The sequence below is a fragment of the Sorex fumeus genome, unplaced genomic scaffold (assembly GCF_029834395.1).
Source record: "Sorex fumeus unplaced genomic scaffold, SorFum_2.1 ptg000026l, whole genome shotgun sequence".
NCBI lineage: Eukaryota > Metazoa > Chordata > Mammalia > Eulipotyphla > Soricidae > Sorex > Sorex fumeus.
The window spans coordinates 12,800,399-12,814,259 of NW_026606083.1; the positions used below are offsets into that span (position 1 = coordinate 12,800,399).

The 13,861-nt window shown below is 44.0% G+C and overlaps 1 protein-coding gene across 1 annotated transcript in view; it reads right to left on the bottom strand.

Annotated features, from left to right (window-relative positions):
• The window catches only part of ITGA8 (integrin subunit alpha 8), a 144,686-nt gene that overhangs the window by 57,327 nt on the left and 73,498 nt on the right, over nt 1–13,861 (bottom strand). Inside the window, exons 14-17 of the mRNA XM_056114641.1 lie at nt 11,646–11,691; nt 8,417–8,524; nt 2,501–2,556; nt 1,559–1,713 (exon numbers count right to left, since the gene is read on the bottom strand). Coding sequence (XP_055970616.1) covers nt 1,559–1,713; nt 2,501–2,556; nt 8,417–8,524; nt 11,646–11,691 — 365 coding nt within the window. The remainder of the gene's footprint in view (nt 1–1,558; nt 1,714–2,500; nt 2,557–8,416; nt 8,525–11,645; nt 11,692–13,861) is intronic.

The window sequence follows — 13,861 nt, forward strand, 5'->3', positions numbered from 1 at the left end:
CTCCCATTTTCTTTTTCCCAAGAATTGCTTTAGGTATTCGTGGGAATTTATTGTTCCATATAAATTTCAGGAGTGTTTGCTCCATTTCTTTGAAGAATGTCATGGGTATCGTAATAGGGATCACATTGAATTTGTACGGTGCTTTGGGAAGTATTGCCATTTTGACAATGTTAATTCTCCCGATCCATGAACAGGGGATATTTTTCCATTTCCTCGTGTCCTCTTTTATTTCCTGAAGTAGGCGTTTTGTAGTTTTCTTTGTACAGATCCTTTACTTCCTTAGTTAAGCTGATTCCTAGGTACTTAATTTTCTGGGGGCACAATTGTGAACGGGATTGTTTTCTTCATGTCACTTTCTTCTCTTTCACTATTTGCATATAGGAAAGCCATGGACTTTTGGGTATTGATTTTATAGCCTGAAACTTTACTATACAAGCCTATTGTTTCTAGGCGTTTCTTGGTAGAGGTTTTAGGGTTGTCTAAGTATAGTATCATATCATCTGCGAATAGTGAGAGCTTGATTTCTTCCTTTCCTACCTGGATGCCCTTAATATCTTTTTCTTGCCTAATCACTATTGAAAGTACTTCCAGTACTATATTGAACAGCAGTGGAGAGAGTGGACATCCTTGTCTCGTCCCCGATCTTAGGGGGAAGGCTCTCAGTTTTTCCCCATTGAGGATGATGCTTTGCCATAGGCTTGTGGTAGATGGCTTTAATATTGAGGAAAGTCCCCTCTATCCCCATCTTGAGCTTTGAACCATCAGGCTTGGTATCACCAGGAGTGGCCCCTGGACCCCCAGCATTGCTTGAAAGTTCCCGGACAAAAGAATAATTCTCTCTGCATATTTATAAGAGCACCCACATGATCAGGGTGGACAGACCACGTGTTAAGTGGTAATAACAATTTCAAGGACTGGCAGAAAATCTCTGCAGACTGGCTATTGAAAACCACTGTCCTAGAATGTGCTGTGACCTTTGGGCTCTGCCCCCAGAGTCCCCTCTCTAACCAGGTCCCTGCTGGGGGAGAGGAAATGAGAAAGAGTAATGACACCCGTTTGACTTGTCAGGAGCCAGGGTTCCTGGGTTATAAAGATTTTTATTGCATGGTGGGCTTCAGAGTTATTAAAAAAGCACTCTGGTTTTAAAACATAATTATGAATTACTTTTAATAAAAGCTTCGAAGGCCCGGACATTTTCCTGAGTTGGCGCTGACATACACATTGATAAAAATCTAGCCAAGCGCGCGTACATAGGATAAAAATGCAAATACATTTCATTTAACTTTATATATTTTTTTGTTGGGGGGCAGGGAGGAAGTTATAAATGAAAACCACCTGAGTGAGAACTATTATCAAGATTGCGTTGGGAACAAAAAGAAGTCTTTGGAATGAAGAAATCCCGTATGAGGTTAAGGGATGCACAGCCCGGAGGGAGATGGCAGGTTTAGGCGCACCTTCCCTCCCCTGCCCTGGGGTGGGGGGGGGGGGGCGAGGGCTGCCTGCTTGGGGCCACAATACCGGATGGGAGAGCACCTGGCAGTGATCCTGGGACACTTACTCGAAGGTAGACGACAAAGGCCCGGCACTGGAGGGATTTCCGCTGCTGGACTCTGAGTGGGAAGACCAGCTGGGACTGGTGGTTGTCCAGGAAGAGTGTCCTTTTAATCGCCCCCTTCTGCTTCAGGGAATCTAACTGCACCTCAGCCATCAGGCCTGGGGGACAAAGCACAGCAGCTGCCATCAGAAGGGGAGAGAAACTCAGCATGGACATCAATTTCTGGGCGAATGTGCGGACCCAGGAAGCATTTTGTTTTCAATTTTTCATAGTTTGGATTCAAAGCAATCAATACATATGATGGGAAAAATTATACTCAAAGCAGTCAATACATAGGCTGGGAAAAATTATATTCAAAGCAATCAATACATAGGCTGGGAAAAATTTATAAAGTATTTATAAATTTTTAAAAATTTTTAATTAGCACAGTGGGTAGGGCATTTGCCTTGCATGCGGCCAACCGGGCCGACCCGGGTTAGATTCCTCCACCTTCTTGGAGAGCCCTGCAAGCTACCGAGAGTATCTTGCCCACATGGCAAAGCCTGGCAAGCTACCCATGACATATTCAATATGCCAAACACAGTAACAACAAGTCTCACAATGCAGATGTTACGGGGCCCACTGGAGAAAATCAATGAACAATGGGAGGATAGTGACAGTGATATAAATTTATAAATCAATGTATAAATTTATATGCTTTATAAATTTTTAAAATGTTGTTGCTTGATGGTTTTACACCAGTCACCGTTTCCCTCAGGAATGAGATCTGTGTGGACCAGTGATGTGAAGACAGTCCTGTCCATCTTGACTGAAGTTTCCATATGTAGGACAGAAATCTGGAGAGCCGGACAGGGCTCTTCCATGTTTTCTGCAGTCTGTGCAGAGAAATGCTTCCTGCTGAGTTCCTTAGCAGAGTAGAGAATAAAAAAATGGAAACAAGCTCACCGATGGTGTTGGAGATGCTCTGGCCAGTGACGGAAGCACACACTCTTAAAGAAAAGCTGTAACAAAGAATAATCCACGATGGGTTGGTTAACGACCTCATGATTCTGAAGTAGAAGCTTGACCTCCCTCAGATACAACCCAGGTGTCACTCCGCCCGCCTACACTTCTCCTGGTATTACCCACATACATACCGAGATAACTAAACACATATTTATCGAACTCATCATATTTGTTGAACTCACTAATCTAATCAATATTCCCTATTCCAAAGGTAATATTTCAAAAATATTACAAAAACATTTCTAAAATATTACCAAAATATTTCTAAGATATTACAAAAAGATTAAAAACATAAACAGTAAAAATATTACCAAATATTTCTAAAATATTGCAAAAGGATTAAAAATATGTATCAAATAGTAAAAATATTACCAAAATATTTCTAAAAATATTTTCCAACTATTTTGAAGGTAATATTTCAAAACTATTGCCAAAGATATTCAGATTTAATTAGTGGCTGGCTTGGTCAATTTGCTGCTGCCCTTGCTTACTGAATGCAGGTGGGTCTCTTTGTTGGGCTAGGGGACTAAGCCTGGATGGTGGGGCAGCCTGCTGGTACCACCCAGAGGTCAAGACCAGGCTCTCCCTTTGAGGAGCCAGGAGACACATGGCAGGGCCAAGTGTCCGGGGCTAGGTTGGCCGGGCAGGTCAGGATGCAAAGTCAGCTTCAAAACTGGGACTGGATAGCTAGAATCTGGAAAAAACCTGAGTGCCTGAGAACAGATGACTGGTTAAAGAAACTTTGTTACATCTACATAATAGAGTACTATGTAGTTGTTAGAAAAGATGAAGTCATGAAATTTACATACAAGTGGTACTACATGGAAAGTATCATGCTAAGCGAAATGAGTCAGAAAGAGAGGGACAGACATAGAAAGACTGCATTCATCTGGGAAACATAAAGTAACAAAATAGGAGACCAACACCCAAGAATAGCTGAGGTCAGTACCAGGAGGTTTACTCCATGGCTTGGAGGCCAGCCACACACGCTAGGGGAAAAGGGAGCTCAGATAGAGAAGGGAGCACCAAATAAAGGGTGTTGGGAGGATCCTCCCAGGATGGGAGATGCGTGCTGAGAGTAGACATAGACGAAACATGATTGCCACTCAACGCCTCTTTTGCAAACCACAGCACCCAAAAGGATAGAGAGAACACAAGGGAATGCCCTACCACAGAGGCAGGGTGAGATGGCGGGGGAAGGGGGGTGGGAGGGATACTGGGATCAGTGGTGGTGTAGAATGGGCACTGGTGGAGGGATGGGTATTTGATCATTGTATAACTGAAACCCAAGCACGAAAATTTATAAGTCTACAACTATACCTCATGGTGTTTCACTAATAAAAATTTAAAAAAAAACTGGGGCTGGGGTACAAGGGGCCAGGCATTCCCTTGCAGTTGAGTCCCTGGCTTCCTCCCTTCGTGTGTGGATGTGGACACACCATAAGGACAATAGAATTTTCTTGAATTTAATCCTTTGGGGTGTAGTGTAGGATGATGTGGTTAGCTGGCAGGCCCATGGGGCGGGGAGGGGGGTGGTTTGCATGGTGAACTGCCAGGGTCAGGGGCAGTTGGAGGCCATGATCAGTGGGAGTTGGAAGAGGAGGAGGAGGAAGAGGAGGAGGAGGAAGAGGTGAAGGAGGAGGAGGAAGAGGAGGAGGAGGTGGTGAGTACATGATGGGGAGTGACTGTGTCAAGCTCAGAGCACATGGACATGCCCGAGAAAGGCCAGCACTGGAGGGCAGATGTGCACGAGAGACACCTCAGGGTTTATTTTTGTGTATTAAGTTTTCCTTCTGTTTGGTGATTTATTATCACTTTATAATATTTCAGGGGTATGGCTGAACCTCTGTGGCAAGTACACGTGGTAGCTTTGAAGAGACCTTTCTCCTGGTCTCCAGAGTTATCTGTGGAGACATGAGAGAGGACCAAAGCTTGAGCCAGAGCGTCAGCCCTGCTCACCTTCCTCCCGGAAAAGTGTTCCCCTGCGACCTTCTGCCTTGGAGCGGGGGCTTCTTTCCCTGGGAAGTAAGAAAGAACCTGGCATACTTAGGGATGATTAAGTGATAGTCTTAGCAAAATTTATGGGGCAAATGACTATGAGATGACTTGAATATTTCTATAAGATCACAAAGAAGTAAATGCTCCCTAATCACACTTCAATGACACGTCAGTTTCCTGTGTCAAATGGCAGGAAAATGTCTCCCATCTGGGACTCATCTGTCTGCCCTGACCTCAGTCAGAGTCTTCCTTCAGGGTTAAATAGTTGCCACACGTCAGTGAGGCAGCGGTTTCCGGAGCTGTCTTTGCTATTATGGGCATCGATACCATCTCTCCTGAGGAATCCCCAATCCAGCCCCCTTCTCCTTCCATGAGACTTATTTCAAGAAAGAGGAATCATTTATCGCAGCTTCACATTTGGTGGTCCATCCCTGGCTTTTCAAAAATTGAAAAAAAATTTTTTTGGAGGAGCCCACTTTATTTGGAAGTACTTGATTCTGTATTAAAGTCATAGACATAGCATCATTATATTTTTAGGAGACAAATTCCCATTTGTCATGATAATATAAACATGCAAGTTGAAATAATTTCAAGTAAAGTATCTTGTTATATAAATAATTCTAAAGCAATACAGTTGCTGAAGAAGAAATAGATTAAAGCTATGAATGTGACCAGGATTTCCTCCTTGTGAAGAAGTGTTTGAAAAACATCATTCACTGAAGGGTTATTCAGTATTCAAATTTTCTATCAGGATTATACATCATATTCTTAGTTTCATTCTCTGTTACCTCCTCCTTTCCCCTTCCTTCCCTTTCCCTACTTCCCTTCTCTGTGTTATTTTTCACAGAGTCTCAGAGTTATTTTTTTGTTATACTTGTTTGCTTGCTTTGGTAATTTATATCCTACCTATGAGAAAAACAAGCTGGAACTTGTCTTACATTTTTGGACTTATTTCCTTAGTGTAATCATCTCAAATTCCATCTATCTTGTCCCAAAAGTCAAGCTTCATAGTTTGAAGTGGTTGAGTAATATTCCATTGCGTTTACATTCCACATCCGGTGGTTATCTTATCTCTCTTTTTTCACTTAACAGAATCACCTCCACATCCATCTATTTCCCCCAAAGATAAGATTTTATCTTTTGTAAATGTCAGAGGAGTATTCCATGGAGGATATAGGCTAGTGTCTGGACCCACTTATCCATTGATGGGCAGACACGCTGTTTTTCATGTGCTATTGTGAATAGCGCTGCTATGAATATAAAGGTTCAGACATCTTTTCAAATTCGTGTTTTAATAGTTTCAAGTCAATACTTGTGAGTCACATTGATGAATATTGTATTCCTATTTTCAGCTGAAGATCTTTTCCTACTGTCCTCTACAGAGGCAGTACCAATTTACTTCCCTAGTGACAGACAGCATAGGAGGGTTCTGTTTCTCTGCAACTTTACCACCAGGGTTTTTGCTAGAGGTTATTCTCACAGTTTCACCAGTTAAATGAAATTGTTTTTGGTTAGGGTTTGATGTGCAATGAGGCAGGACAGTACAATTGAGATTCTCTAACTTGTCCTAACCCAACGCATAATGTTAGAATAAGGCTTTGGTGATGTTACGGTGTTCATAAGCATGTAGGTTGGAGAAAGAGCAGGGAAAATGGAAAACAGGATGTAGAAGTACAATGCTATTCATTTTTCTTTCTAACCAATTTGATCCTTCTCAGTAATGGTAAATACCTGATTTTCCATAAATTAGGCATACCTATAGTCCTTTCCAGATTGGAAAAGTGGATACAGTTATAAAATAAAAATGTTTTACTAAATAGTTTTATTTTTCCAGCTGGTTAATACCAATTATATTAATATTTCTGAGCTGGCTTTCATTTTGTTCCTAATTTAGAAAAGCCAGTAGCAGATACTTTATAAAAACGACACAGCTGTTTGTAAGACACAGAAATGCACATTGATGGAAGGGAAGAACCATTTCCAAGTTAGAGTTTACTTAACACTTTTCAGATGGACAATACAAGCTTATATCAAATACAGACAAAAAATTACAGCATAGAAAATCAACAAATGTCTTCCAATCATTTGGGGGAAACCCGACCTAAATTCCTAGAATAAATTTTAAAAGTACCAGAAAGACACATTCTCGATTAAAACAGCTGTTAATTTTCTATCTTTTAATACTCTGAGCCACCATTCAAAATATTTGCACATGAAATTGAAATGTCATCTGGAAAAGCCTGTGGCAAAACTGAATAGATAATCCTAAAGGCATAGATCATCTGTTTTCCCACGAGACAAGGCACCCTCTATATTACTAATATGATTTAATACAACAAGAAAGTGAAGCAAGAAGACATATTTTGGATGAAAATGTAATATTCTTTCTATACAGCTAAATCAGAAGTTCATTAAAACCACTTTAGTTTTATCAAAAATTTTGAAAGTCTGAAAAATCCTTAAAATCAAACAGTGCCGTTGAATCAGCAATTTTTTCTAGCAGAGTGTCACATCCATAACCGAATTCTGCCTGGACATCCTTTCAGGGGCGAATGTGTGAATGTAGGTTTGTTTGGGCCAACAGTGCCGTTTAACACTCATGCCCAGGGAGCTCTCACGGTTCATTTCATGTTTATTTAATCATGCCAGGGGAAAGGAGAAATCCTGGCGCTCTCTCTAGCTTTCTCAGATCAGGTTTTCATTATAATATTTTATGGTTTGAAACCATTTTAAAATGTGCTTGGGGCATTTCCCAGCTCCTTTCAAACCTGATCAAGGAAGTGTCCCCAGCTTGGGAGCTCCCAGCAAAGAATGTTTTACAGAGGATTCCTCGGGGTCCTCTTTACTGCCCCCCCTCCCCTCCACTTAGGAGGCTGTGGTTCTGGGGAACAAAGTCCTACCTAAGGGCCATCAACAACACATTGCAGTTGGCTGCAATTGACATCCCAGCAGAGTTGGGAACGAGGATCCTGTGTTCAACCACAGCTTCTGGGAATCAAGGGCAGGTCTCAACTTGCCACGGAGTCACAGGGGTTTCACAAGGCAATACCCTGTGGGACAGACTCTGGACCCACAGATTGAGAAATTCAGAGTCGACTCCCTGGGCTGGCTGGCAGGGGTGAGTGTCAAGGCTCAGAAGAAGCACCTGCAGAGGGTACCCAGGCTGAGATTACCAGCAGGTCTGGCCAAAAGGCTCTGATTCTCCTCCCCCTCTCCTGAGGATGGGACCCAAGGTCACAAAGACAGATTCCAAGGCACAGAAACCTCTGTGTGCCCACGTGTCCCTTGATCCAGCTGTCCGGGCTAACTTACAAAAATGATACCAGTTACGGAAAACAGCATTGCCACCTGAAGGGTCCTTTCTGAAATAGCCTAATGCAAATGGATTTCTCAATGGTTTTCTTTCAGAGTTTCAGATTGGTTCATGAATATATTGGTTTGCGCAGCAGCTGAAAGGTCTCTGAGGTTAGTGTTGTTGGGAATTTCCTCCAGTTTGTGGGTTGGCGGGGGCTCCCCAGCAGTGCTCAGGGGGCTCAAGGGGCCCAGGGCCCAGAGAGATAGTACAGTGGGTAAGGAACTTGACTTGCACACAGATGGCCCAGGTTGTATCCCCTGGCATCCCATAGGTCTCTCAAAATCAACCAGGAATAATTTATGTGTGCAGAACCAAAAGTAATCACTGAGCATCGCCGGGTGTGGCCCCCTAACAAAACCAGAAGAAAAAAAACCCGGAACTGTACCTATGCAGCACGGATGCTCTCTTGGAGCTCCTTTGGAGACACAGAGGCTCAGGGTCCCAGAGAGCAGTCTCAGAAACTGGTTGCTGGGGAGCCCTCTTGGGATGAGGAATGCACTCACCAAGCCACGGGGGCCGGATACTCGGTTATCTGGCAGGTTTTGTTGTCCAGATTGATAATCATTGGGTGCAGCAGAAGCTGGGCATCCACGGTCACCACCGGCCTCGCCCTGTGGGGGGAACAACTGGGGTTCAGCGTGTCACCGAGCCCACTCCCCACTTCCCCCTCAGATGCTGTGCCAACACTTGCAGCCTCAGTGCCAAGGATCTGCCTCATGGGAGGGGACAGGTGACATCAGCGACAACCCACTGCCACCAAACACATTGGTCTCTCATGACTATAGATGAGGGAGGCCAGAGTGCCCATGGTACCAAATTGTGGTGGACATGGATTTGGGGGATACTGTGCTGTAATGCTGCCTTGGCATCTGCCCTTCTTCCTTCCTTCATACTGGAGGGGAAGCATCTTCCTGAGGTTATGAACAGTCTTGCCATCTTTTTCTTTTGGGTCACAGCTGGAGATGCTCAGGGGTTACTCCTGGATCTGCACTCAGGAATTACCCCCGATGGTGCTTGAGGGACCCTATGGGATGCTGGGGATCAAACCCAGGTTGGCAAGCGCCCTCCGCACTGAACTATCTCTCAGGATCCCCAGTCTTGCCGTCTTGATGGTGGGTTTTTAGCTTGGCAAGTGTTGTAGAAGTCAAACTTCACAGATTAACTTCCCCACTAACACCAGTGGGAACATCAGTAGCTTCACCCTGTACCTTGGACATCACAATGGTTCTCAGTGCCTTCGGAGCAGAACAAACTCCATGGAGACAGCAGCAGTCAGCACTATAGTACAGCGGGGAGGGTGCTTGCTGGGATCAATTCCTGGCACCCCATACGGTCCCTTCAGGAGTAATCCCTGAGCCAGAGCCACGAATATGCCCTGGGCACTGACACGTGTGACCGACAAACAAACAAAAACACCAGGACACACCCATAGATCAATGGGAACTGAAGACTCTGGGAAGAGCTCTGTTGCCTTTGGAACGTTCCACAGGGCAGCCGTGATGGAGGAGAGGGACTAAGGGGATAACCAGACAAGAAAAGAAGGAGCAGGGCATGAGAACAGGGGAGGTTGAAAGCTTGTTTCCAGGAGGTGAGAGCAGGCAATGGCATGGCCTGGCCAGGAGGGAGCCCTCTACGGGGACTGCATGCTGTCTTGGGCACCACTTTACACAGTTTTACTATGGCCACATGGGTCCCTGGAGCATTTTCCTAAGCTCCTTTCCTTTCTCCATGTTCCGTAATTTTGTCTTCCATATTATGTCAGCCCCAGTCCTGGGTAATTGGGAGACAAGACAGGATTAGCCACAGCAGACACTGGTGGGGAGGACTGGGAGGAAGCCAGTCTCCATCTGGGAAGGTGGGTCTGATCCTGGTGCAGGGGTGAGTGGAGAAAAGAGGAAGGGGGACCAAAGTTTGGGCCAGGGCACTGGGGAGACTTGAGCCAAGGCTGCCCCTGAGAGGAGCAGCAGGCCTCACAGTCAGAATCTATATTGGCACCCCCGGTATGCCCAGTGATTGCCTAGACCATGGCATCCCTGTGGTAAAATATTCAGAGCAGAGTAGCTGTGGCAAGAGTGTCACTGCATCAGTCCTGAGGGCTCCATCTTCCTGGCCACCACAGACAGCCCTGTCCTGTGGACCCTTGGAGAGTTTTCACCATCTCTACCTCTACGGCCAGAAGGGGAGTGTGGCTGGTATCCATCAACCCTCTGCGGACATCATGGGATGGAAGAAGTAAATCTTTGTGTTGTTTTGTTTGGTGGCCACATGCAGTGGTGCTCAGGGCTTATTTCTGGCTTTGAAATCGGGCATGGGGTGGGTGGAGAATCATGGGATGCCAGGGATCATATCCAATTCAGACACATGCAAGGTAAATGCTCTACCCACTGTACTTTCTCTCCCTGAAGAAGTAACTCTTACCCAGGTGGGGAAACCTAATGAGAATCTCTGGGGCTTGGGGTAGGCTAGCACCTCCTTCCCTGCACAACCCCCAACCCATCCTGCCTCAGATTTCTGTTTTTTTTTGTTATGAAAATCTAAGCTAGATCCTTGTAGTCTGAAGAAATGTAGTCTGGAGAAATGAAAAAGAGGGAAAAGAGTCTAAACTTCCTGAGTAGCAGTGATAGCTTACATGTAATTGACATTGAGACTCTCCTTTTAACAACAACAACAAAACCCCCATGTAAATGCTGTTAGCTCCATTTTATAGATGAACAATCTGAACCTCAAAGTTATAGGAATTAGCCCAAGATGATAAATGAATGTGTGTGGAGGGACCAGGTTTTCAATCAAGATCTGTCACATCTGAAGTGTTTCTCGTCACTTTGCTTTGGGGGAGTGAGAGTAACCAATTCCTAGGCTGTTCTGTTCCTTAATTTAGTATCCACATTGGTTACAGAGACTTTGTAGTCCCCACTTGATACCTTTCTCTGTAAGTATTTGCCATGTAGGTCCAAAGTAAAGAGAATTCAAATATCATAACATCTGAGAAGTGTATTGTTTTAGAAATCCTGTTAAGATTTCCCCTTATTCTTCCTTTTTCCCCGCTTAAATATTGTTAGTAGGGACTGGAAGTTTGTTGTTTGTAAAATGAAAAAGGGTATTTTGCTAATTGCGACAATGTGGCTGAGCCTTGAGAACATTATGGTGAATGAGCTAAATGAAAGATAAATAACATATGATCTTGCTTGTAGGTGGATCTACAAAACAAAACAAAACAAATGAGAACACAAAATCACCCCAAACTCATAGATATAGAGAATAGACTGGTGGTTCCCAGAAGAAGGAGGGATGAGGGTGGGATATGGAAGGGGTGAAGAGATTCCAAAAGGTCTCAATCTCCTGTTTTAGGATTACAAGGTCAAGGCCAGGGAGCTAGGACAGGGGTGAAGGCACTTGCCTGTATGTGACTGACCCTCGGTTGAGTACCATTGTTGGCTGTGGCCCAAATTCCCAACAACCCCCCAAATAAAATGACTAAGTCCTGGTGTTGTTACCACACAATATGGCAACTTAACCCTATACTGTGTATCTGAAAGTTGCTAAGAGAACAGTTAAACATTTATAAAATTCTTTATATCTCTATGCATTGATGGACACTAAAACTATTATGGTGGTCTTTTAATAATAGACACAATATTGAATCATTATGGTTTGCCCCTGAAACTAATATTATATCAATTATATGTTCATCTAAAAAAGCATCAACATTGGCATAACCAACCCATGACCTACCTGTAAACGGCTACTTTTCCTGTTCCAAACGCACCCACAATTAAATCTAAGAAAACAAAAACACACATGTAAAAACAAAATAGACACATGACACATATGAAAAGAACAGTTAAAACTCATAAGCCCAACCAGCATTTTCAGTGAGAGAATCATAAAAGTCAGAATACAAATCACACCTTCCTTAGAAGACATTTTGGAAAGGATATGGAACTCTCTTTAATTCAAAATGATTCAACACCCAGTAGATTTGAAACTCCTCTGGTTTTATGAAAACCAACTTTCTATGAATGTTTCACTCGATCACTTGATCACTTGACATCCCGTTACTCATTGATTTGCTCGAGTGGGTGCCAGTAACATCTTCATCCCTGTCACGTGCTAGTGCAGCCCAGAGGCGTCTGCTCATTCCAGGAACACGAAGAGCCTCAAACTAAATCATTCAGGGTCTTGACGAAGAAGTCTGACCATCTCAGAATGGGTGGTGGCCACGCGATCTTTTGACGTCCTGTGGAATCCCGTTGGCTCTAGTCCAGCAGTAGTCTCCAAATCGCATTATGTGTCCAGTCCATCTGATTTTTGACACCTTGGAAAAAGAGACAGCATCCCTAATTCTCGATTGTCAATGGAGCTTGGAACTCTGGATTCTTTCTCTCACTTGAGTGAAGCATTATACTCCAAGCATAGCTCTTTCAATTCTTCTTTGGGAGACCTGAATAGCATTCTCATCCTGTTTTCATAGGGCCCAGGTCTCTAAGGCATATGTTAATGCAGGAAGAACAGTGGAACCTAAGAGATGTGCCCGGAGCAGGAGTTTCTTCCTCCTCTTAGCTATTTCTTCAATGCTCCTGAAGGCGTTCCAAGCCTCTCTTTTCCTCCTGTGCAACTCAGGTGCCAGGTCATTCGTCATGTTGACTTTTCGACCTAGGCACACATAACTGTTGCATTCGGAGATGTTAGTTCCATTGAGAATGAATGGAACATCAGGAACGAGAATGTTTCTCATAAACATTGTCTGCGTGAGATTCAGCTGTAGTCCGACCTTTCCACACTCACGGTCGAAGTCGGCCAGCATTTGTGCCACTTGGCTAATGTTTGATATTATTAGAATGATGTCATCAGTGAAGCAGAGGTGGTGTAGTTGCCGACTGTCTATCTTCACTTCCATTCTTTCCCACTCCAGTTGTTGCATGATGTTCTCGAGGGTGGTGCTGAAGAATTTCGGTGAAGGGTATCACCCTGCCGAATCCCTCTCTTTACATTGATGATCACTTCCTTGTAGAATGGTGAAATCCTGGTAGTGAATCTGTAATACAGCTCACAGAGGATCCTGATGTATTGAGTTTGAATGCCCTGTTTGGCTAGGGCTTTGATGACCACTTCAGTCTCAACAGAATCAAAGGCCTTCTTCAAATCAATGAACATTAGCCAGAGCGGCATCTAAACTTCCAAGAAACCTCAATGTAAATTTCATGACTTCATCTTTTCTGAGAGCTCCGTAGTACTCCATTGTGTAGATGTACCAAAGTTTCCTTAACCAGTCATCTGTTCTCAGGCACTCAGGTTTTTTCCAGATTCTGGCACTCATCTGGGAAACATAAAGTAACAAAATAGGAGACTAACACCCAAGAATAGCCGAGATAAGTACCAGGAGGTTTACTCCATGGCTTGGAGGCCAGCCACACATGCCAGGGGAAAAGGCAGCTCAGATAGAGAAGGAAGCACCAAATAAAGGGTGTTGAAAGGATCCTCCCAGGATGGGAGGTGCGTGGTGAGAGTAGACTATAGACTGAACATGATTGCCACTCAATGCCTCTTTTACAAACCACAGCACCCCAAAGGAGAGAGAACAAAAGGGAATCCTCTGCCACAGAGGCAGGGTGGGATGGGGGCATGAAGGGTGGGAGGGATACTGGGATCTGTGGTGGTGGAAAATGGGCACTGGTGGAGGGATGGGTACTTGAACATTGTATAATTGAAACCCAAGCACAAAAATTTGTAAGTCTACAACTGTTCCTCATGGTGTTTCACTAATAAAAATTAAAGAAAAAAAGAAACCTCAATGAGCTTGGTTATCGTGTGGATACGGTCGATTGTGCTGAATCCTTTTCGGAACCCAGTTTGCTTGCATGGTTTTCCTTCATCTAGTGTTTTGTCTATCCCATTCAGGATGACTCGAGTGAACAGCTTGTAGATGACAGACAACAGGCAGATGGGGC